This window comes from Ictalurus punctatus, chromosome 28 (assembly GCF_001660625.3).
Source record: "Ictalurus punctatus breed USDA103 chromosome 28, Coco_2.0, whole genome shotgun sequence".
In the NCBI taxonomy this organism is placed as follows: Eukaryota; Metazoa; Chordata; class Actinopteri; order Siluriformes; family Ictaluridae; genus Ictalurus; species Ictalurus punctatus.
Window position 1 is genome coordinate 15564273 of NC_030443.2, and position 24986 is coordinate 15589258.

Genomic DNA, 24986 nt, shown 5'->3' on the forward strand with positions numbered 1-24986 from the left:
GCGTCGACGTCATCAATACGCGACCGACGCTTGAGAGAGAAGAGCGCGATAAAATTCGATTCGAGGCATGAAAACGGCGCTGTTTGGAAACTGCGATTAAAAGAATGCGTTTTAAGGAAACTGTGGTGGTCCGAACATGAACGATAACTCGGCAGTTTTAATGCTGCACGGGCTTCCGGCAGCTTGGGACACTGTGACTGCAGCACTGGTGAGAGAAATTTCAAAAGAAATAAATAAAACATAACGTTACAGTTAAAGGTGCGATAGACGATTTAAAAAAAAAAAATCCTTACATGTACAAATAACCTGGAGGAAATGTAGAAAATGAAAACCAAACAATGCATTAAGCCATGGATTTTGCAGAAGCTTATAAAGTCACAGAACGCCGATTTGGAAAATTTACTTCCGGTCCGGAATATTTGTTTGTGATTGGATGCGTCTGTTAGTCATTTTATTGACACTCTACGGATCACCTTAGGCTGCATTTACACTGCAGGTCCTGATGCCCAATTCCGATTTGTTGACTATATCCGATTTTTTGGAATGACCTGCATACATCTTCGTTTAAAAGTGACCCATATCTATATTTACACTCGACACCTCGTGAAACAACCAAATGTAGACGTCACCGGAAGCTTAGCTCAAAAAGGAAGTAAAAAACGCAATTTGCAATGGATGCAGACAAAAATATAATACAAGATTTTGCTTTCTGCACCACATTTAAAGGTGAGCAAAACACTCGCTTCTTCAGGTGGAGAAAAAAAGAAGAGAACCCTTGTTGAGAGTTGTGTTCGCGGTTGTTGTCCATCTGAGTTGACACCATTCGCCACAGTCGCTTTTTCAATGACGTACGACTCGCATTGACTGTGGAATATCCGATCTTTCTGCGTACATGGCAGACGCATATGAATATCGGAATCCATGTGCAGGTGTGAAGGTATCACAATCCACTGTGTGAAGAAGACGTCGAGAGCAGATATATAGAGGCCATACCGCAAGATGCAAATCACTCATGAGCAGTAAGAATCAGAAAGCCTGATTGGAATTCGCAAAGAAATACACAGACGAGCCACAAAGGTTCTGGAACCAAGATGAACCTCTACGAAAGTGATGGAAAGTCCAAAGTGTGGAGAAAGAAAGAACCTGCTCATGATCCAAAACATACAAGCTGATCTGTGAAACATGGTGGAGGTAGCGTCATGGCTTGGGCTTGCATGGCTGCTTCTGAAACATTCTCACTAATCTTTATTGATGATTGAACTCATGATGGAAGCAGTAGAATGAATACAGAAGTTTACATGGACATTCTGGCGGCCAGAAATGTATCCAAATTAATCGGAAGGAACTTCATCACGCAGCGAAACAGCGATCTAAAACACACTGCCAACTCAACAAAGGACTTTATCAAGGGGGAAAAATGGAAGGTTTTAAACTGGCCAAGTCAATCACCAGACCTTAACCCAACTGAGCAGCATTTCACCTACTGAAGGGAGAAACCCCCCTGAAAGAAACCACACTTGAAAGTCTGGAAAAGAATCACAAAAGAAGAAACCAGCAATTTGGTGATGTCAATAAGACACAGGCCTGATGCAGTTCTTGCAAGCAAGGGCTATGCAACCAAATATTAAGTGTTATTTACTTTAATTTACTTCAAGACTTATCTGTTCCTATACTGTTGCTCGCCTAAACGTTGGGTGGTCTGCCATGTTTTAAGTTGTTTAACACATCTATATGTAAATATCAGGAAACGAAAGCTGAAATTCTGATCTATCGTTTTATATCCATCTTTTGATCTCAAATCCAAATGTCTTCATTGTATAGCAAAAACAATTGGCCTTGCTGTTCCAATACTTTTAGAGGGGATTGCATACAGTACATATCCATTGGTGTATTTGTGCAGAAACAGGTGTAAATCTGCACAGGCACTGTAATGTAGTCTATTGAAGGACCTGTAAAAAAAAATTAAATAATTAACCTTAATAGTCTGTAGACTCAGGCACCAACAGCAGAATAACGACTGCATTTACGCTTCTTTGAACTCCGTAGCATTTGCAGATGGAACTTCTGTGCGCTCTACGGGCGACACCATATTTAAAAACGTAAAGCACCATCCCAAAAGGTCACACCATTGTATGATGTATGATTTTTAAATACGATTCTCATGTGTATTAAGCGTGCATTTTGTCCTGTAGGTATCTCCATCCACACCCCCTCCTGTTACTGATGAGTCTGTTTCTGAGGCTCTGACCCTGCTGTGTAAGAAAGGCCTGGGTCAGTATGTGGAAGGTTGGCTGCTGGAGACACTGCAGGTTTCTTTGGCGTCCCACGTGGCTCCGGAGTTCTGGGCTGGACTTCAGCAGCCGGAGGTCGAAACGCAAGAGAGAGCCCGAGCCGTAGCACTTTTGGAAGCCTTTAGGACCCTGCTGCGGCGGCTCCAACCTTTTCTCTGTATGCTGGGTTCTCCTCTTTTGTGCCTTTTTTTTATGTTGATGGTAAATTGATAAATTGTATACATTTACCCTAAAAGTTAAAGGAGTACTCCAGTGTTTTTCGGTGACTTCTGTATACTGTTGCATATTTTCCGATATTTTCAAGCGTGTTTGAAATCCTCAGCGATTAATCTTCTATTTATTTTGGCAAGAAAAGCGACAGGCAATAAGAATATGAGAGGAAACTCTTGCGAACGGGGGCTGGACCAACATGCAACCACAATAATATCGGTTCTGTAAGAAATTATTGGGCACGTCGTACCTGAATGGTTGATCAGAGTTGAATATTCAAAGTCAATATCGAAGTGACTTTGTGAAGGGTTTATTATTATTATTATATTGTTAAATGTATAGCTGGGGAAAGTGCTGAATAATTTAGGTATCTATGTGCTATTTCATTTGATTTAGCTCTAAATGGATATATGTCTCCCCTAATATGTCGGATCTCGTTCCCTAAGTAAGAATGCGCTCTATATTTTCTGGTCTCAGGTGGTCTTGAGCGACTCGGTACGTGGCAGGACGAGGGTCGAGCAGGTCTGCTCGGACCCGGAGCCCACGGCCTGCGAGAGAGGGCGTTCTCCATCATCCGTGCCATCCTCCTGTTTTCTCCACCTCCAGTGTTACAGCAGCGCGTCCTGGAGTTCTACAGCCGCACCTTCTCCGTGTACATGAGCCAGATGGAAGAGCAGATCGAGGCTGATGACGTGGCAGCAGAGAGCAACGGGAATGATACGTGCACTGGTTGCGCCGCCGCACAACAGGTCTGCTGGTGCCAAGATGCTCTGGAGCAGCTGCAAGAGTTTAGTCACATCCTGTAAGTGCACGAGTGCATGCATCTCGAAGAACTGTTTGTTTATTTATTTATTAATTAAAAACTATTACAAAAGTTTATTTAGGTAGTTCTTCTCTCTTGTGTATCCTCTGGGTAAGCAGGTCATGCTGTGTGTGTTATGTGTTGCAGCTCCAGACTGCAGCTATTGGAAAGAGTGAGCTCTGAGGCTGTGACCAACATTTTGCACCGCCTGATCGAGCAGAGGATGGAGCAGCGCTGCAGAGGCGAATACGAAAGATCCTTCCTTTCAGACTTCAATGAGGTATGTCAGAGTTTTCTTTAAGGCTTTGTTCGCATAGATTTCTCACATAAGACCAGACTACAGTTGCACGTTATTGTAGTAGTTTGTTGCTGTTCATGACTAATACAAAGTTACCTGAAGAAGTCTAATTTAGACTCCTGTATTTAAGGACTTGCTCATTCTAATAGGAATCTAAATGAGAGCAATCAAAAACATTTTAAATAACACAACAAAATTTGCCAGCAATAGTTTTTTTTTTTCACCTCTAGAGGCTGCTCACTGTATCATGATGGCAGACCCTTCTTAGCCACTCATGCAACGGATGCAACCGGGAAAAACAATCAGTCAGCAGTGCCGGTTAATTGGCAAAACCGATCAATTGGTCAAACTTACTGTGTGTGTGTGTGTGTGTGTGTGTGTGTGTGTGTGTGTGTGTAAATCCAAACAGTTTCCATACAGTTTTTCAGCTGTTAAGGCGTTCTGGCATTTTTATTGATGGCTATGCTGGAATAATTATGACAGTAGCCATCTTTCTCCATATCCCAGTTCCTGATTGTTTGTTTCTTTATTTCCATTCTGCAGTGGTTAGAGCAGGTCCTTGGTTGGCTTAGTAGGGTCTTTGCGAGCGAGGTAGGCGAGGCCGGAAGCAACACTTTGCCAACAGATGGGATGTTAGATTACATTGGTAGTACCATCCTCCAGCGCTGGCGCTGTCATATGCAGCAGTTCTTCTGCCGCATCTACGTCAACATGAGGATCGAGGAGCTTTTCAGCATCATTCGAGGTAAAAAAGAAAAAAAGATGAGTGAGTCACCATTGTGATGTGGTGATACTATGCCATTCACTTGAAGATGAATTTGATTGATGTGCATAATTTGCAGGTTTTACATGCTCTGCTATTTGAAACTGTTGAATATGTATATGTTCATTTGCCTGTGTAGATTTCCCAGAATCCACCCCTGCTGTTGAAGATCTGAAGTTCTGTCTGGAGCGGACCAATCAAAGACAGCAACTCCTTACCTCTCTCAAATCCGCTTTTGAGACGCGTCTGTTGCACCCAGGTCAGCAGAAAATCTCTGGCAGAAAAGTAATGCACTTTCTCTAAGAAAAAAAAATGGTTAACTTAAAGATCCCTCTCTCCATTGCAGGAGTTCATACATCTGACATAATAACTGTCTACATCTCAGCCATTAAAGCTTTACGGGAACTTGACCCCTCCATGGTCATTCTTCAGGTGGCCTGCCAACCCATTCGCAAATACCTAAGGTTAGGCAAGACTCTGTATCTGTAGCACACTCTGTAAACACAAACAAAGTTTCATGTTACTAGCGTTATTTATCCTTACAGGGCATTCTTGTGGAAACTTTGTGGATATCAGAGGTCAGAGTGCAGGGTCTGCCATTAAGGCAGTTCTGGAGCAGTTGAGGTTTAATGACGTTACTTAAAGGCTTCAACTCCAATTGCATTAAGACAATTATCATATTTGCTCACCTTACGGTTGCTAGCATCTAGTGCTCTGTGCCATATCGTGTCCTGTGCTCTTGCTCGAAGCTGAAAGCCAGAGAGAAAGTCCACTGTTTGAATCCATTTTCATCATTTGGATTGGGCTCTGAAAGGATAAAATTGAATTGGGCTGTGCTTAGATAAATATGACAGGGCTCTTGTTGGGCACAATCAGATTGGGCTCTGACTAGATAAAATTGGATTGGGCTCTGGTTGGGTGAGATCGGATTGGGCTCTGGTTGGGTGAGATCGGATTGGGCTCTGGTTGGGTGAGATCGGATTGGGCTCTGGTTGGGTGAGATCGGATTGGGCTCTGGTTGGGTGAGATCGGATTGGGCTCTGGTTGGGTGAGATCGGATTGGGCTCTGGTTGGGTGAGATCGGATTGGGCTCTGGTTGGGTGAGATCGGACTGGGCTCTGGCAGAACAAAAAATAAATATTGGACTCTGGTTTGATAGTTGGATTAGGCTCTTGGGTGAAAATTGGACCGGATTCTGGTTTGTTAACAATGGGTTAGACCGTATAAAAATTAATTTAACACTCTGGTTGTGTAAAATAGGATTGAGCTGTTTTATCTCTTCTTGGACAGAACACGTGAGGACACGGTGCGTCAGATTGTCGCGAGTCTAACGGGTGACACTGAGGGCTGTAGCGAGTTAGCCAGTGAGCTCTCTCGGGCTGACCCTGTTACCCTGGAAACACAGGATAGTGAGGATGAGGGAAGTGATCCAGAGGAGTGGACCCCTGACCCTACTGATGCCCTAACAGGTTATAGGCCCACACACGCTATACATTCCTGTCATAAAACCTTGTATTCCTGATAGACACTATACATTCCTAACTTAGCTTTCTTTGACTTTAAGCTTCGCTCGATTTTTGTCTCAGTAGATAAGACAGGCTCTAAGCGGCGCTCCTCAGACATCATCAGTCTTCTGGTGAGCATCTTTGGCAGTAAGGAGATCTTCATTGATGAGTACAAAACTGTGCTGGCAGACAGGCTGCTGCACCAGCTCAACTACAACACAGCCAGGTGTGTTCACTCACCACACACACTATACACACTTCTCACTGAGTAATCACACTGTTATAAATGTGACATAACACACAATTTAATTTATGAACCCATTTAGTTTGTGTTTTTATAAATAAATGGTGTGTGTGTGTGTGTGTGTGTGTCTGTGTAGGGAGATTCGGAATGTGGAGTTGCTGAAGCTGAGGTTTGGAGAGTCCCATATGCATTACTGTGAGGTCATGCTGAAGGTCAGAGCTGTCTCTTTAAACTGACGCTTAATTCTAATTATATAATTTCTGTCTCTTTATTTTCTGTTGTTGTTATTGCTGCATAACTACACGCAAGTGTGCACTTGGCTGCTAAACACTGTTTTGTTCACACAATGTGAGCTTTTTTGCATCTGAAGGATTACAATCAATGTCCACTAGAGGGCATTCTAAACATTACTGGCTGGTAGGTTTCGACTCGAGCTGTAAAATTGATCCACACAAAATATTAAATTACATTATTAAAAAAAAATCTTTGGTAACTAGATATAGCACAGTATATAATTTTTTTTGTAATAGAAATTTTATCTAAAAATGAGCCATAAATGATTTTTGACTTTATCAAACCGTTTAAAAACATAATTTACAGGTGCATCTCGGAAAATTTGAATATCGTGGAAAAGTTCATGTTTTTTTCTGTAATTTAATTCAAAAAGTGGAACTTTCAAATGTTCTAGATTCATTACACATAATGTGTATTAATACATAAAGGAGTATTTCAAGCCTTTTTTAAATTTTAATCTTGATGATTATGGATTACAGCTCATGGAAATCAAAAATCCAGTATCTCAAAATAAAGAGTTTATAACACAGAACTGTTGACCTGAGAAGACTAATCAGCAAACAAACTCAAAACATCTGCAACGGTTTCCTGAGGCTTTAATCTCTGTCTGGTTCAGTAGACACATCCACAATCACGGAGAAGATGGAAGTATGGATGGATGAGTCTACTGAACCAGACTGGGAGATTAAAGCCTCAGGAAACCTTTGCAGATGTTTTGAGTTTGTTTGCTGATTAGTCTTCTCAGGTCGCCAGTTCTGTGTTATAAACTCTTTATTTTGAGATACTGGATTTTTGATTTCCATGAGCTGTAAGCCATAATGATCGAGAGTAAAACAAAACAAAAAAGGCTTGAAATATTTCACTTCGTGTGTAATGAATCTAGAATATATGAATGTTCCACATTTTGAATTTAATTACGGGGGGGGATACTTTTCCACGATATTCTAATTTTTTGAGGTGTGTGTGTATATAAAAAATTAAAATAAAATAAATAGTTTGTTCCGGTCCACTAATGTTTGTACTAGCAGTGTTCCGTGAGTGCTGATATTTAGTTTAACAGCACTGGTACGTTTCACTGTTCACTACATAAAATTCCAGTTGTAGTAATAGTTTATTTTGTTCAACTTCCCAGTATAACACACTACTCGCACCAAAAAGTCAGGAAGCACAGCATTTGAAGATGCAGCTCAAGTGAAAATCTGCACTGATAACTATGAGGAATGCCAAAATCATTCAAACTGAAGAATGCTCTTCTGTCTCTCTTTCTGTCTGCCTCTCTGTAGGATGTGGCGGATTCCCGGCGGATTAACACTAACATTCACGAAGAAGAGGCTCGTTTGCCCGAGGAAGAGCAGCCTTCTGTTCCTCTGTCGGCCATGATCCTGTCCTCAGAGTTCTGGCCTCAGCTGAAAGAGGAGAAGTTGGAACTGCCTGCTGCCATCTCCAAATCGATGGAGACCTACACACACCGCTTTGAAAAGCTCAAGGTCTCTCTTCCTCTCACTCTTTATTTTTAAACCCCCCCCCCCCCCCCCCCCCTTTTTTTTTTTTTAGTTTGAAAAACTAAACCTGCCAAATATTTGCCTTGAGGTTGCTGAGGTTAAGGTTTACGTAGAAGTGTAGACATGGAATTAATTAGCTACACTAATCATTAAGTCAATGGAATATCCTCACAAAGACACGTGTGTGTGTGTGTGTGTGTGTGTGTGTGTGTGTGTGTGTGTAGGCTATGAGGACTCTGAGCTGGAAGCCTCACCTGGGATCGGTAACTCTAGACGTGGAGCTGGAGGACCGCACGCTTACCAACCTCTCCGTGTCTCCCATCCACGCTGCCATCATCCTACACTTCCAGGAAAAGGGTGAGGGTATAAACATGGCTCAGACTCAGACTGAATGCTACTGTGCAACTCTGGAAGCAAGCATGTGTTCTGTAAATAATGTGGTTTTTCTCAGGCACATGGGCCCTGGAAGAGCTGAGCGGAGTTCTGGGTGTGCCCCAGGAGCTTTTGCGCAGAAAGCTAGCGCTATGGCAGCAGCACGGCGTGCTGCAGGAGGAATCACCAGGCCGATACAGCGTCCTCGAGAAGGCCTCCAGCCGCGAACGGCCTGACCGAGGCATCATGCTCATAGACAGCGACGAAGAGGGAGACTCCAACACCACCACGCAGTCGGAGCAGAGGGAGGAGAAGCTGCAGGTGGGTGGAGTTCAGCATACCTGCACGCACAGAAAAACCTACACTGTCAGTCATTGTACACCTGCAGTCCTGGTCATACTAGTTTTCAGCATTATATCACAGAGCTGTAGAAAGTGTTGAATAATCTTTTATAAAAGTAGATCTAAGCATTCTTAGTGTTGGCAAATTGCTGTGGCATAAGAGAAGTGAAATACTTGGGAATGTGCTGGAAATTAATCAACTATGGGATGTCGGGTCGCGTTACACCACATGGTGACTGATTATTTTCCTGTCAGGATGCACGTTTTATTCCTTGCATATCATTATCATTGTGTCAGTATCGGTACAAAAAGAATAAACACATGTGGCTCTTTTTACAGCCACTGACTTGTCCTTCACTCTGTTCTACTGCAGTTGTTCTGGGCCTACATTCAGGCCATGCTGACCAATCTGGAGAGCATGACCCTGGAGAGGATTCACTCCATGCTGCGCATGTTTGTGGCTACAGGGCCTGGCGTCACCGAGATGGACGTCAACGAGCTGCAGGCTTTCCTGCAGAAAAAAGTGCGAGATCACCAGCTGATCGTCTCAGCCGGAGTGTACAGACTTCCCAAAACTACTCAGTAGATCTGGGCAGACAAAGTTCATCTGCTTGGATCGTTTTTCACAAATAATAAAATGCTGAGTTGTTTATCGTGGAGTGTTTTGCTTACCACTGCACTCATGTTCATCATTTTGCCTTCTACAAAAATATACCGTTCCCTCCACTAATACTGGCACCCTTGGTAAATATGAGCAAAGAAGGCTGTGTAGAATTGTCTTTTATTGTTGAACCTTTTTGTTAAAAATACTCTGCTCTCATGGATATCAAACAACTGCAAACAAAACACAGGTTTATCCAAAAAAATAAATAAAATCTTTAAGTACAGGTGTGCAACAATTATTGGCACCTGTATGAATTCATATGAGAAAAATATATTTGAAGTATATTCTCATTGATATTTATTTTTTTTAGTACACCTGCATGACTAGGAACAGGAAATTGTTCAACCAATTGTTTCAGAGGAGTATAAATATGAGGTAACAAACAGGCCAAATTCCCTTAGTCATTCATAACAATGGGTAAGACCGAGGAATATAGCTGTGATGTGCGGCAAAAGGTTGTTGAGCTTCACAAATTGGGACGTGTCTATAAGAAAATGGCACAAGCATTGGAAATGTGCATTTCCACCATCGGGGCAATAATTAAGACGTTCCAGTCAACTGGAAATGTTATGAATCAACCTGGAATTGGACGTGTGTCTATATCGTCTCAATGCACTGTGAAGAGGACGGTTCGAGTTGCCAAAAAATCTTCAAGGATCACAGTTGGAGAATTGCAGAAGTTGGTTGCATCTTGGGGTCAGACAGTCTCCGCAATTACAATCTGAAGTCACTTACATCACCACAACTTGTTTGGAAGGGTTTCAAGAAAAAAGCCTCTACTCTCATCCAAAAACAAACTCGAGCGTCTTCAGTTTGCCAGACACTAGTGGAACTACTTGATGTCCATGAGCGCAGGGTGTTTTGGTGAATTTTTTTTAACAAAAGGTTAAATAATAGACAATTTTTCACAGCCTTCTTTGCTCATATTTACCAAGGGTGCCAATATTAATGGAGGGCACTGAAACCGTACTTCACCGGCGTAGGGAAATCTATACAAATACATGAGTGTTTTGTTCTAACAAAAGTGTAATAGCAATTTAACATTAATCTGTGTGACTCCGCCATGTGAGTCCCTCAAAGTATGAACCATTACGTACAAGACAGTTTGTTTTAATTTGTAAATCTGCATTCTGTTAATTATACACGTAACGCAGTTGCACTGTTTGAACACCAGACGTCCCGATCTGCTCAACCCATACAGCTCAAATATATAGAGTTCACACTTGTCACATGACCACGTTCTTGCACGGAGCGTCTGCACCAGAACCGGGAATCTTCTGCACTTCTGAAGAAATCAGTAGCTAATCAGTAGCTTTCAAACGACACCAGTTGTGTGACCGCGGTAACCTACAGTGCTTGAGAACCGTAGAGACCTCAGAAGACAAGCACTTTAGCCGACTTTGGAGCTCTATAGGTTAAAATGACGCCTCGGGTGCTACTACAGCATTTTTTTGAACCAATCAAATTTTCAGGAGCGGTGTACGGTGGCTTAGTGGTTGGCATCTTTGCCTCACACTGGCAGGGTCAGGGGTTTGATCCCCGTGGCTCTGTGTGTGCGGAGTTTGCATGTTCTCCCCGTGCTGCGGGGGTTTCCTCCCCAGTCCAAAGACATGCACGGTAGGTTGATTGGCATTTCTAAAGTATCTGTAGAGTATGAATGGGTGTGTAAGTGTGTGTGATTGTGCCCTATGATGAATTGGCACCCTGTCCAGGGTGTACCCCGCCTTCTGCCCGATGCTCCCTGTGATAGGCTCCAGGTTCCCTGAGAAGATGGATGGAAATTTTCAGGGGAATTTATACATTTGTTTTTAAGACATGGTGAAGCTGTAGTGCATTTCGTTTACTACAGTATACTAAAACCTCTGTTCATGGCCATTTTTGTTGAATGTAGTAAAGGCTTTAAACTTCACCTGACCGCCAGAGGGAGCTGTTGTAGTGGCTATAACAGGTTATTTACATGACGTGCAGGGGCCGAGCTGAGTGAGAGGAGGACTGCACTCATTTCAACTTGGCCACTTGGATGAATATCATCACAGAGAACGGAGGAGTCAAGAGGAAGGAGCAAAGCAGCAAGCGTCAAAACCACAACCAACTTCACATACCAACTTTTTTTAAGGACTCCTCAAATGGATCATCATCTCAGCTGTGTACAAGATTTCTGATTCCATATGATTTCGTAAAGAAACGAATAAACCTTTCACTTGGGATTTTTTTTTTTTTTTTTAGAACACCTTGGATTTTTTTTTTTTTTTAAACTTCTGCTTGGATTTGTGCTGTCGTTATTTTTCTTCCCAGAGCCCGAATGGGACATAAAACGCATCTCGTGCATTGTTTCCTTGTCATATTTATTTGCTGCGTCCTGACTTGGTGCAGAACAGATGCAGGGAATAACATCACGGTGGCCGTGTTGCTCCCGGACAACATTAAATACCCGTGGGCATCTCCGCGCGTGCTGCCTGCGATACGCATGGCGCAAGAGAACATCCTGAAAAGCGGAGTGCTCGGAGCGCGCGGGATAGACCTGCTGAACTTCAGCGTGGAAGACTCCACGGGCTCGTGCTCCGAAAACAAAGCGCAGATCATCGCCGTGGATACGAAACTCTACCACAAACCGGACGCTTTCATCGGACCGGGCTGCGTGTACTCCGTGGCGTCAGTCGGGAGGTTCGCGTCCCACTGGAAGCTGCCGCTCATCACCGCCGGAGGACTCGCCTTCGGGTTCGATAACGAAGACGAGTTCGGGACGATCTTCCGAACCGGACCCACCACCACCAAGCTGGGAGACTTCGTCAACGCGCTGCACGCGCAGTTTAACTGGACGCGGCGCGCGGTGATGATCTTCCACGACTTAAAGCAGGACGATCGGCCACACTTCTTCCTCTCCGAGGGCATTTTCCTCAACCTGCGCAAAGAAAACATCACCGTGGAAGCTTTTCCCTACGAGGAGGACCACTCTAATTATAAAGACATCGTCACTTCTGTCAAGGAGAACGGAAGAAGTAAGTTTCATCCCTGTTTTATTGCGTTTAATTGACTCTTTAGCTCTCATCCAAAACCTACTAACCTGTACCAAGGCTCAGAAGAAAGGGTACTGAACTGATGTGTACTGTCAGAAGAAAGGGTACTGAACTGATGTGTACTGTCAGAAGAAAGGGTACTGAACTGAGGTGCACTCTCAGAAGAAAGAGTACTGAACTGTACTAATGCTTGTCACTGAGGTGCACTCTCAGAAGAAAGGGTACTGAACTGTACTAATGCTTGTCACTGAGGTGCACTCTCAGAAGAAAGGGTACTGAATTGAGGTGCACTCTCAGAAGAAAGGGTACTGAACTGATGTGTACTGTCAGAAGAAAGGGTACTGAACTGATGTGTACTGTCAGAAGAAAGGGTACTGAACTGAGGTGCACTCTCAGAAGAAAGGGTACTGAACTGTACTAATGCTTGTCACTGATGTGCACTCTCAGAAGAAAGGGTACTGAACTGATGTGCACTCTCCAGAAGAAAGAGTACTGAACTGTACTAATGCTTATCACTGAGGTGCACACTCAGAAGAAAGGGTACTGAACTGTACTAATGCTTGTCACTGAGGTGCACTCTCAGAAGAAAGGGTACTGAACTGTACTAATGCTTGTCACTGAGGTGCACTCTCAGAAGAAAGGGTACTGAACTGTACTAATGCTTGTCACTGATGTGCACTCTCAGAAGAAAGGGTACTGAACTGATGTGCACTCTCAGAAGAAAGGGTACTGAACTGTACTAATGTTTGTAACTGTAAACCCTTAATTGTATCACTCCATTGACAAGGAAAGGTACAGTTTAGCACCCTTTTTCTGAGAGTATTGGACCTTAGTATGTAGAAGATAGGAGCTGCTTTCATTTGGGAAGAATGCTGTTAATGAATTAATTTTAAAGGTACAAAACGTACCACCTTGCTTGAAGGTATGCTTGATGGTACCACCCCAGTGAAGAGGAGTACTTCAAGGCTTTTTTTTCTGAGAGTGCACCCGAAGGGCTTGTGTTTTCAGTATTTCTTGGGGGTTTTTTTTTGTTTGTTTGTTTTTTTTTGTTTAGTTTTGGCATTAAAATATCTTATGCCACGTCTTATTTTCTTCTTGCTAAGAAACACAAACACATTTTGCTTTTATGATCAAATGTAGCTCAAATGCAGTTAAAAATGGCACGACTGAAGCAATATATTTTACAGTCATTTCTATAAAGCAGTAAGTGCATTACATCATCATTACTACAACCATTATGCCGTTTTAAAATTTACCTTTCCATCAAATTTTAATACTAGAACTTAACCTCTGCTCAAGTACGTCTGTAATACTTTCGTTTCCTGGGAACGTGAATGTAATGCGCTGTTAAAACTCATTTAAGACACAACAGTGGTCCTAAAGGTCGAATTAGTACCTTAAATAAACTTCATAGACGCTGTATTCACTTTCCCAGGTGAAACGTGTAATACTAAAGCTACAAAACACATACGCTTGAGACTCAACTGTAAAATCTAGTACCTTTAGTTTCTTTAAAGTGATATTTTTAAGCGTACTCATACAGACATATTACTGCTTATGTTTCTCCCACTCGCTATCCACATCTCTCCACTCAATTAAATTCAATTAGACCACAATGGGGCATTGTTTAGGGGCCACCAGAATTTTGGCCGCGTTCCACCCTCTGCGTCCAGCAGGAGCGTATTTTTGGGAGCGCTTTACAGATAGGAGTTTCTCAGGAGATGACATGCTCAGTGTGGGATAGAACTGGTTAATTATTTTCAATGAAATGAAATATAAAAGTTTAAACAGACAAAAAAAAGTTTCATCCCCCTCCCACCCACATTTTAGAATAATAATCAAGTCAACAAAACTCTGGAGGAACATAAATGGAACTATGGGTATTATGTTGTGATAAAAAAAAAATCCAAAATAAATCAAAATAATTTCGTATTTTAGCATCTTCAATGTAGACGTGCTTTTTGCGTAGAATTTCCAGAAATGAATTCTTGGCGTTTTCTCAACCGAATTCTTGAGGAATCCCCCAGAGATGCTTTTTAAACGGTATCCACCTACGCTGGACACTTATCGGCTGCTTTACGGAATATTCCGCTCCGAGTCATCCGTTTAAAACAAATCTATTTTTGTCAATAAAATGTCAGTTTTCTAATGAAAGAAACGAACACGTCGGCACGATTATATTTTTTGTCTACGACACCGATTTCAGACATTTAATCACACACCTTCAGATCGAAAGATAAGTTGATCAGAAGGTGCAGGCTTATTAAGTCCTGTCTTAGTTCCCAGTTATTATTGGTGTGATTTTGCAGAAGTTATTTTTCATTCCAAAACAGATTTTAGTCACCTTTTGAACTTTCTTTCCATGGATTTAAAATGCACAGCTCAGTAATAGCACATTTTTAGATGGTTATCACTTTTTTGGGCCAAAGTCAAACCTTAATTACGCAGACATGCAAGAAACAACTTGCCGTTGTATATGTGAGAACGAATAGGAGGTACAAAAACACCCTAAAGCATAATGGTTTATTAAACCAGATTATTAGCTTAGCTATATTTTAAAGCATAGCTGAAACGCTTATTATCACCGGAGGTCCTAAATAAAAACTTTTTGATGCCACGTTCGTACACGTTTAGTAATAAATAGGAGCATAACACAATGCAAGAGACTAATCTGTATCGGTATCTGTTTAGTACCCCAAATATTCTTATCTCTATCTGTATTTGGATTTAAACCTGTCAGCGTGGTGTTCTCATGATGTTCCTCGGCATCATCTCCATCACTCGAGTTCATAATTGGTCTTAAGTAGAGGTTTTTATATTTCTGCTCACGCAGTTATTATTTTTGTTTGTAGAATCAAACTAATAGCCTCATCATATACACCCTGACCAGGCATGTACTAAGGATCACCACAGGTTCATGTTAATCAACATAGTCTTTATTTGAGCTTCATATCTGACAGCTTTTGCTTGCGACCTCATGGAAGTGAGAAACTCATGCTTGTGCAACGTTTTGGTTTTTTGTCATCCCTGCGATCCCAGTCCTGATGCGCACCTCCAGTTCTAGTCTCAGCCAGATGCCCTGTGAAACTTTCTGAAACAAAACAACAAATATTCCACCTCCTATTTGTATCCGTTTAGAACATATTGTTCATTTTGAATAATGGGAGGACTCTTTTTTTTTTCTTTTTTTTTTACCTTTACATTTATTCATTTGGTAGGTTGTTTTGTTTATTTTTTTTTTATCCATAAGTGAGGCAGAATCCATTCAAAAGTGTAACATTTTTGATGACACCATAAATTACAATAAATAAGGAATACTTCCATAATCACTTGCATGAAAGACTGGACATAGGAAACAAAACTCTCTACCTTCTAGACAGAAACGTTACTTTTTGTAGAAAATGCAATACAAATTTTTTTTAAAAGTCTTTTTTGATGAAGGACACCAGAAATTCATCAAACTCCCCTGATCTCATTCGAAACTGGTTGATACTACACTTACAAACCATTAGAGGTTCTATGCACAAGCCTAAATCAGGGAGGGTTCCCAGTAGAACCTCTTTAGGAAGCTAAGAGCATCGATCTATCTGAAGAACCGTTGAAGAACCTACTAATGTTTCTACTAGTGCACTATCAGAAATCAGAAATTTTGTCCAATTTCATAGCAATGAAATTCGTAAGAAAAGCTACACATTGTAAATTCTTACAAATATGTATTTATGAGACCGTGCTGACTTAGCTTTAAATACAGAACATTTCAACCTCATAAACTCCCAGGAAACATCACAGGGTTTTAAATTACATTGCCATTACTGCACACGTTTGCTAATATTTGTACTGCGATTCAAGAAGGCGAAAGAAATAAAACACAACAGAGCATGCAGGTATAGTAAAATAATCAGCGGCATGATGGTGTGATGAAACACGCCGAGTCACCGTTATCACCCCATAGTGTTTTATTCCTCTTACACAGCAGCGTTTTTTAATTTATTACAAAAACAATGCGGCATACTTTTTATCCATTCATAGTTACATGTTATGTTGAATGTACACGAGATTAGTTCATTTCTGTTATCACTTACATTGTCTAACCCTAACCCTAACCAGCCTATCTTTTTCCTCTCTTGAACTTAATAAGACAAAAGAAAAAAAATAATAAAACACAACTTGTGAAATTACTGAGAAATCACAACGTCCTCTGTTATGAAGACTTGTCGAAAAGCTTTAACCCGGACTGTTAGAAAGCGCTGACGCTGGAGACTCCTTCCTTAAACGTTTTTCCTTAAACAGAAAACTTTTCTAGCAACAGGTATTTTTTTCCTCTGTGGATGAGTTGTTACTGTAGAAACGAGAACCTATTAGAACGAATGCATTGATATAAACCGGCGATTATGAATTACAGCTATAATTACTGTCAGAGTTGCTGTCGCAGAAAATTCATCAACACCTGACCAATCGAGAACTCAACAACGCTGTGGTATAATATTCTTGAAGATGAATGCTCCAGGATCCAATGTCAAAATTTGAATGATGATGTATAATCCTGCTCTCAGTAGAACAAGCGTGGAATCCGACAGGTTAATAATGCTCTGGGATTCACTGCATTATATACAACACTCAAAAAATGGTTCACAGCAATTCCAATCCAGCGTGTAGGCACGAGCTGTTCTTACTACCATGGCAACGTGCATCCATGTCAACCTCTTATAGCGTCCTCGTTTAACGTAAGATCGGTACGGCATGTCCGGCTGTCTCTCATCTTTATTACTGCACCATCTCATGGTCATTTTTCTTGGAAGTCTTACAGAAATACATGCGTTTCTGTGATTGTTGGAGCGGGGAAAGCAGCAGCATGTTTTTCAAAAGCCTACACTGATATGTCTATTTTTAACCTGAGAAATCTTCTGCTGGTCCTGCTGCAGGGTGCTCATTATTATCAGTGCAAAGGCCAGCGTCTCTTCATGTGTCCGCTTAGAAAAAGATCATAGTCTATTATTGCAGTGATGTATGTATGTATTTATTTATTTATTTTGACAGTGAGAGCCAACATGAACTGTATTCACTGGTTATTGTACCATTTCACATGATTTATTTATTTATTTTTTTAACATTTATAGGTATTTCCCAGATTGCAGCCTTTCAGAGCACAAAATTCCCTTAGGGTCCATTCGATAAAATAACATTTTCATAAGACATATGGCAGAAATTCAGTTCTTTGAGATTTTTTATAGCCTCCAACTTGCTATTAAAAACAAAAACATGTGGTGATGCGTATTAGCAGTACAGCAAGCACTTACAGGAAATCCCAATAAAATCCAAATATTTTTAGAGCTTTTTGTGTGTTTCTTGTCGCTATAGAAGGTGTATACATAAGGTATCTTTTTTCAAAGAGAGTTTTGTAGATATTTTGCTTTATTCTAATTAAAAATGAACGCTCTTCATGCTAGTAGCTAGCCAGTACTTGCTGCTTGGTCGGTCAAGATTGTTCATTAATTTTAGGCCAAACATTCTGATATGATGACAAACAAAACAAAGGAGAAATAGGACATCTTTTCTTTCTCTCTCTCTCTCTCTCTCTCTCTCTCTCTCTCTCTCTCTCTCTCTCTCTCTCTCTCTCTATTTTTACTCCCAGAGAAGCTCTGAAGTAAGGAACCTATTGTATCTCTCAGTCTGTTCCTTGTAGCCTGTTTAAATGCCAAAACATACGCAATTAGCACAGCAGCGAGAGCAATGATAGCATCACCACAAAGTGGTGGTCTGATAATATTTAGTCAAGCGCTGAGCTGTGTTTCATAACAGCCCTATTGTGCCATGATTATTCTGGCTTTTAACTAGTCCAGTTCAGAAACATGAACATTTTAAAGGGTTTTTTTTTTTATGGCTAATTGCTTGCAGTTGTTGTAATGCTAAGGTCACTTTCTGCTCACTTCATAGCACCGATTAGCATAACAAATCCTGTGGCAATTACTAACGACCATTTCTTCCATGTCTCATATAGAAAATGGTTATAAGTATTTAGTGTGTGTGTGTGTGTGTGTGTGTGTGTGTGTGTGTGTGTGTGTGTGTGTGTGTGTGAGTTGATATAAAGCTAGCTGAATTGAAGTGAAACTTTATTAGCTTGAATACAGTTTATTAACCAGGGTAGTCAAAACGATTTAAAACAAAAGTGAGACTTTTGTGAGAAAGTTTGCGCCCCCTTCAGAGAAAATGAAAAACAAACACATTTCATTTTTAGCAACAAGGCATATAGTGTGTTCGTTTTCCCAGAGATTCCTTCAGTAGCAAAAAATAACCAGATAGTAGAAGAAAAAAAATAGTGTTCCGAAGTTTGCTCTCTACATAAACACCCTGAAATGAACACCTCTGAATGACTTTTGGATCCTCTTAGCTGCAATATTTATCCATTACTATTGAGATCTGTGTTCTAACTGACCTTTGGCCCATTTGTTTAGAGATAGAAATGGTCATGGTCATGGCACAAATATTTTTGAAACTATATAGCTGAGCGGTTCGGGGGTTAAGGGTTTCGCTCTGGAGGTCTACAATGGTACTTTTGAGTTTAAACTCACTCAGCATCTGGTCATCCAGAGTCTTGAATGATTTAATCCTTTCTAGCATTCGCCGGTGGAATGGAAATTGACGTATCGGACATTTTCAATCAGTATAAATAAATTAATTATTTGATCACTGCAAGTCTGTTATAAGGTTAGTCAGGACACTGTTGGGTTTCTGTGTGTAGAGTATCGTGACTGTGTTCAGCAGCTGGTGAGCAGGGCGATGGGAAAAGGGAGGGGTGTGACACATCCCTCAATAACTTTGGTACAGAGATCGAAACGGATAGCACAAAACACTGTATACAACTGCCACAATAAACGTATAACATTTAAACCTAGTAGGCTACGTAAGAAAAAGGAAAATCTCAGGGAAAATGGCAAAGCTCTGAATGTCTACTTTCATGTGAGCCATTAACCACTACTGTGGAGTGTCACATCATAAAAAATTCAATGCCGGACCTCTGGTTTAAAAAAAAAAAAATCTAACCCTAACTTGCCATTTTTATTAAAAACCTAAGAGAGCTGAATTTTCTCACACAAATCCCATTGTAATGTTGCGTATAGAGTAATACTTAATGTTGTTGTAATGTTTCTGGGTCACGGCGAGGTAATGACTGTCAGGGCTTGTTCAGCTTTTCTGGTCTTGGCATTCCATTCATTTCTGTCTGCCGAAAACCGGCTTGACCCTGAAGCGCATATTGTCACAGCTGTTTTTTCTCGCCTGCTGGTTTACCTTTGAGGACCAATGACTCACTGGAAAGGTAATGCTTCCAGATATTTATGGCCATTTTGTGTTATTCTTTTTTTTTTTTTTTTTTTTGTGTTTTTTTTTTTTTTTTTGCCGTATTTAAACTGAAAACTACAGCAATGTAATTTTTAATGGAATTTCTCGCCATTGTATTGAATTAAACCCGCCCCAAACACCATGCGATGTCAACACTGTATTCAAATTATAACAGAAGGCAAACTCTCGAGAGGCAACACTGTTTGAATGGTTTGCCTTAGAGAGAATTGGAAACATTTTGAAAGCAAATGTCAAGTAGTTGAATAAGAGAAGGTGTGAAGTGTAGCTGTGTTTTTTAGTTTCAGTGGGTGTGTATGTGTCTGCGTGCATGTCTGCATGTGAGTCCAACTGCACAGTCCAAGAATTCCATTAGGAAAGAGTCTCTCTCCCTTTCACTCTCTCTCTCACACAACAGACACACACACACACACACACATACACACGCACAAACAATGAACCTCAGCTTTTAAGCCTGAATGGCGCTGTGGGCATGTGTGTTTAATTGACAATAAGTGAACCATCTCCATTCATTCTTGCGAAGGTTTACCTTGCCTTTCTTTGTGAATTTATGTTGGTGGACATCCAGGAGACAGCGGGACGTCTTGGCATGAGTCAGCCTGCATAGACTGGAGGCTTTCGGGTTTGAGTGGTGGACTGGGGCCCGACTTTTTTGCGCTAACATTTGAAGAAATGGCTGCAAACTGGGAGTCCAGCCCACTAATGGAAATAATGCCTATAAATCCGACAGCAGGGGGAAAAACAGTGTAGGCATGCATATGTGACCTGCTTCTTCGTTTTGAGTTGATTTTGACCCAGAAACCCATTTTGAGCTCTGTATGTAACTTTAAAGAGTCTTAGCTGGATGGTGATAATCCACATTAGGGTCGTACTTCAAATCTTAAATGAGATACGGCGGGGAAAACAGAAGAAGGCGTAGGGTTGTGATCTTAAATACTTTTGCAGGTGGTGCATAGTGGTGAAAATGTTCAAAACGGGTGTGTTTGAATGAATACAATATCACGTGGTGTGCTTAGGTGAACTGTTTCGATATCCACATGCTATCGATGATTTCCTATCATTCCGTTTAAAAGCCAAATGTGTGCAGTGACATTTTCCAAAAGGCGTAAAGGCTACGTTCCATTCTGTTATGAAGTCTATGTAGGACACTTGTACTATGTAGGGATCGAACACCTGATGAACAGTCTGTGTCTCAATTCTTTAAAATGTTAAACTGAATATGTCCAAAGCCATCCACATTTTAATATCTATTAACACAGGCTAAGTTCAAGTACTAAACATATTAACATTACATTTTGAAATAGTTACTAAAAAGAAATGTAAGTAAAAAAAAAAAAAAAAACTGCCGTAAGTAGTGCTAGAGTTCTGAGTCCTCTCTGTACAACGCTTCTCGTCTTCCCCCAGTCGTGTACATCTGCGGACCTCTTCAGACGTTCTTTAAAATCATGCACAGTTTTGAGGAGGAGGTGAAGAACCCAGAAGACTATGCCATCTTCTACCTGGATGCGTTTGGTGAGAGCATCAGTGATGATGTGCACCAGCCGTGGCAGAGCTCAGCTGTGCAGTGGAAGGATCCAGTCAAGCTCTTTCAGGTAAACCTGCAGAGATCTTAATATACATTTAACTTATAGAATAATTAATATAATATAATAACTTATCAGCAGATGTACAGTTAATTTTCTTTTTAGCTTGATTGCCTTGCTCAAGTCATACAAAATGGAAAGCGAACTTCTGGAAAATGTAGCTCAGCGTACTCAAATATGTGTCAAATTTCATAATATGCTAAACTATTTCACTGTGTGTGTGTGTGTGTTGGTGGTATTCAGAAAGAGGGAAGGAAATGAAAAGTAAAGAGAAAGAAAGAAAAAAAGCGGGAACGCGAGAGTACACAAATACAAGAGCAGCGAAAGCGAGAAAAGAAAAAGAGAAAGGAAGCGAAATGAAGAGGAAGAGAAAGGAAAAGCGCGGGGAAAACGAGAACGGACGAATCAAACCGACAAAAGGAAGGTGGGAAGATGAATGAAAAGGAACGATGGAGGAAGACTGATCATGCAAGAGAAAGAAAGGACGAGAGAAGCGGACGGAAAATTGAAAAAAAAAAAAAAGGAAAAGTAAAAGGAAGGCAAACGCGAAGAGGGAAAGAGAACATGGAAATGACGAAGATAGAGAGAAAGAGAGAAAAATGAAGAGAGCGAGAAAGACAGGATGGAGAGAAAAAGAAAAGGGTAGTCAGCAAGAAAAGTAAATAAATACAGTACATTGAAAAAAGAAGAAAAAAGGAGGAGAAAACGAATGAGAAAAAGCAAAGGAAGGAAGGAAGGAAGAAAAATACGGAGAGACAGAGAAAGAAAGGATGAAGAGAAAGAAAGAAAAGGCTAGTTAGCAAGAACAAACAAACAACTTCAGGAAAAATAAAAAAGAATGGATAAAGTAAAGGAGAAAGACAAGCAGGAAAAGAAAGAAAGATCAAACGAGGCAGAGAAATAAGGATAGAGAAAACAGGAGAAAGGAGGAGACTGAGGAAAAGAAAGGAGGACGCTTAGAAAGAAACAATTACAGTTTAAAATTTATTACACCTCGTGTTTTTTAACCCTTCATAGTTATATTTAATGTTGTGGAAAGTCCTTGAGCCAAGTTAGTTCCCGCTGTCACTGCTCTGACTAATCGGATCGGAAAACTCCACAGCAACGTGGTATAAACTGTTTAAAGTAGTGCTTTTTGTATCTCTTTCTACAATACTAATGTATTTTTGACTCTGCTGGAACGTTCCCAAAGTTCATATCGCTGGTGTTCGTTTTTTTATTTAACTTCAGCTGTCTTTCCTTTTCTAGTCGGTATTCGTTATAACGTACCGGGAGCCAGACAATCCAGAGTACACAGCTTTCCGCACCGAACTCCACAAGAGAACAACGCGGGACTTTAACATTCAGTTGGAACCGTCTTTGGTAAGCGCGCTTCATCTTTCAATTCCCTGGTTAATCGGAACAGCACTAAATAAACAATGAAGCAAATATGAGCACCGTTTCATGTCGTTTCACTTTTCATGGTTTCAAGGTCACTCGGTGACCTTGAAATTGCCAGGAAGCCATTCAGGATAAACAGAATCAATGAGAAGTTCAGTCCAAGTCTAGTCATGTGAAGGCCGTTGGAGGTCCGGCGTGTTTTCTGTAGCTCTCAGTGAAGCGTGCTGCTCTTTATCCAGCCGCCGCATGCAGTCGCTGATCAGATATGACACCTACAAACCGTGGAAACAAGAGTCTGGCTTCCTCGTGTCAGGCTCATTTTCCGGAATCAGCTGTGCTCAGGGATAAATATAGCAGACAAAGCGGCTGAAACCCAAGAACTGTTCATACTGAAAATATGGCCTCAAGGCATGCAAATACCAAAAAAAAAAAAAAAACCCATCCAACCTTGCATTTGAGAATGAAGCTATTCAGGATATCTTTGTTACTTGACACCATCCTTCAAATCATTACTTTATACTTATAATATTGACATAGCATGCAAAATCGGAATGTAAGACTGATTTTTGTTGTTGTTGATGTTTTTTCCTCCCTGTTTCAGATGGATTTCATTGCCGGGTGTTTCCATGACGGCTTTACGCTCTATGCGAAGGCCCTGAGTGAGGCTTTAGCAGACGGAGTGTCTCAGAACGATGGTGTCGGTGTCATCGCGAGGATGCAGAACCGCAGGATCTGGGGTACGTCCGGCTTCGATTACACTGCACAGACTTGAAATGTCATGTTTTATCTGAGCGATTGCTCTCTAGATGCAAACAAGTGTAGAGAGAGGCTCTACGTAGAGAGGACCGTGATTGAGATGTGAGAGCCCGTCCCGGCCAGCATCAACAAACGTGCCGAAAATGTGTTTCTAATTCGCAGCCCATCTGCCGAAACTTGTCATAGGAACAGAGTTGAGACATGAACTTTCTCCGACTTGCTTCGTGCCAAAAGCGTACCGAGCCAGGCATAACACAGAGTACAGGGTCAGGCTGGAGAGATAGCTTAGTGGTTGTATTTCCTGTCAAGAATCAGCATCTCAGAGCAGAAAAAGTCCATTAAAGGAACAATTCAACGTTCATGTGCTAGTTACTGATGCGTTTTGCCAGCTTATTTGGACAGATGAAGGCTTAACAGAACAGAATGTAAACCGACATGCCCTTTTGACTGTTGTGAAACTTACATCAATACTCAAAAGATTATTCATTTACAACTTTTTAATCTCCCAGGTTTCCATTTCTCCCTCTTAACTCTTAACTCTTAATATGTAACCGCATTTATTTTCTATTAGTTTTACTGCAGTTCCCGAATAATAGCTTTAAAAATTGATAACAGAATAACGAGATACCTTCTTTACGGGGTTTTAGCTATTGTTTGGATAAAAAAGTTTGGATTGAAATGTAAAACAGTCCCATCGGAGTTGAAAAAATAAATAAATAATTGCTCAGAATAGCGGGCCATGGTGGTTTAGTGGTTAGCACGTTTGTTTCGCACCTCTGGGGTTGGGGGTCTGCATGTTCTCCCCCTGCTCCGGGGGTTTCCTCTGGCTACTCCGGTTTCATCCGCCAGTCCAAACACATGTGTTTTAGGCTGATTGGCATTTCCAGATTGTCCATAGAGTGTGAATATGGCATTGCCCAGACTAAATTGCTAAATTTACCTCATGATTTAATGTAATCTGTGTTTCAGGAGTGACAGGCCTCATTAGTACAGATAAAAACGCCAGGTTCACAGACTTCACCCTCTGGGCCATGACCAAGCAGGAAACTGGACAGTATGGGGTAAGTTCAGCAAATAAATCCATGTCCCTATCGTTAATATTGATAAAAGCCAGCACAGACCTTTTTTGGATAAACATCAGCAGTGCATTTGGGTAAAAGATCACGTTGCGTATTTTCAGCATTAGTTTAACGAGACGACTGGAACTACACAGTATGTGGTTCCAGTTAATACAGTCTCATGCAAGAGTTTACATCCCCATCGGCTTTTGAATGGAAAAAAGTGGAAATGTACCTGTATTTTCTTTCACAAAAAAAACAAAAAAAAAAAACAGAATTCCAAAATTGTGTTTGTGGAGGAAAATGCTCGTCATAGAAGTCATTAGTGCATATTTATTTCCCATTCAGAAAAGAAGATGTAAACATTTGAACTTTTTTCCTTTTCACTATTGATAGCTTAGCATTTATGCTATAAGGACATGCACACTAAACGTCCTGGTATTTTTCATTGTGTTGTAAGGGCGCACAAATTTCTCCACTCAACTCTAGATTTGATTGACTTTTCATGTAACAGCTATGACAATAATCAACAATGTGATTTCTTGTTGTT

General features: G+C 41.0%; 2 protein-coding genes across 4 annotated transcripts in view; both read left to right on the top strand.

The window, feature by feature from the left end:
* Positions 1–8: 8 nt before the first annotated feature.
* Positions 9–9279, top strand: anapc2 (anaphase promoting complex subunit 2). 2 transcript variants are annotated; one of them, XM_017459984.3, is made up of 14 exons: positions 9–208; positions 2193–2448; positions 2979–3303; positions 3451–3583; positions 4145–4346; positions 4504–4623; positions 4711–4828; positions 5655–5833; positions 5951–6095; positions 6250–6325; positions 7691–7894; positions 8134–8266; positions 8361–8602; positions 8996–9279. In XM_017459984.3, the coding sequence occupies exons 1-14, from the start codon at positions 137–139 to the stop codon at positions 9206–9208; spliced, it is 2418 nt and encodes an 805-aa protein (XP_017315473.1). In that variant the 5' UTR covers positions 9–136; the 3' UTR covers positions 9209–9279. The 2 variants fall into 2 exon arrangements, with proteins under 2 accessions (XP_017315473.1, XP_017315474.1); XM_017459985.3 differs by having other exon boundaries at positions 5954–6095.
* Positions 9280–11294: 2015 nt separating this feature from the next.
* The window catches only part of npr2 (natriuretic peptide receptor 2), a 45960-nt gene continuing 32268 nt past the window's right edge, over positions 11295–24986 (top strand). For both annotated transcript variants that reach the window (XM_047152023.1, XM_017459987.3), the window contains exons 1-5: positions 11295–12285; positions 21064–21251; positions 22491–22604; positions 23224–23359; positions 24348–24439. In XM_047152023.1, coding sequence (XP_047007979.1) covers positions 11589–12285; positions 21064–21251; positions 22491–22604; positions 23224–23359; positions 24348–24439 — 1227 coding nt within the window. In that variant the 5' untranslated portion in view covers positions 11295–11588. The remainder of the gene's footprint in view (positions 12286–21063; positions 21252–22490; positions 22605–23223; positions 23360–24347; positions 24440–24986) is intronic.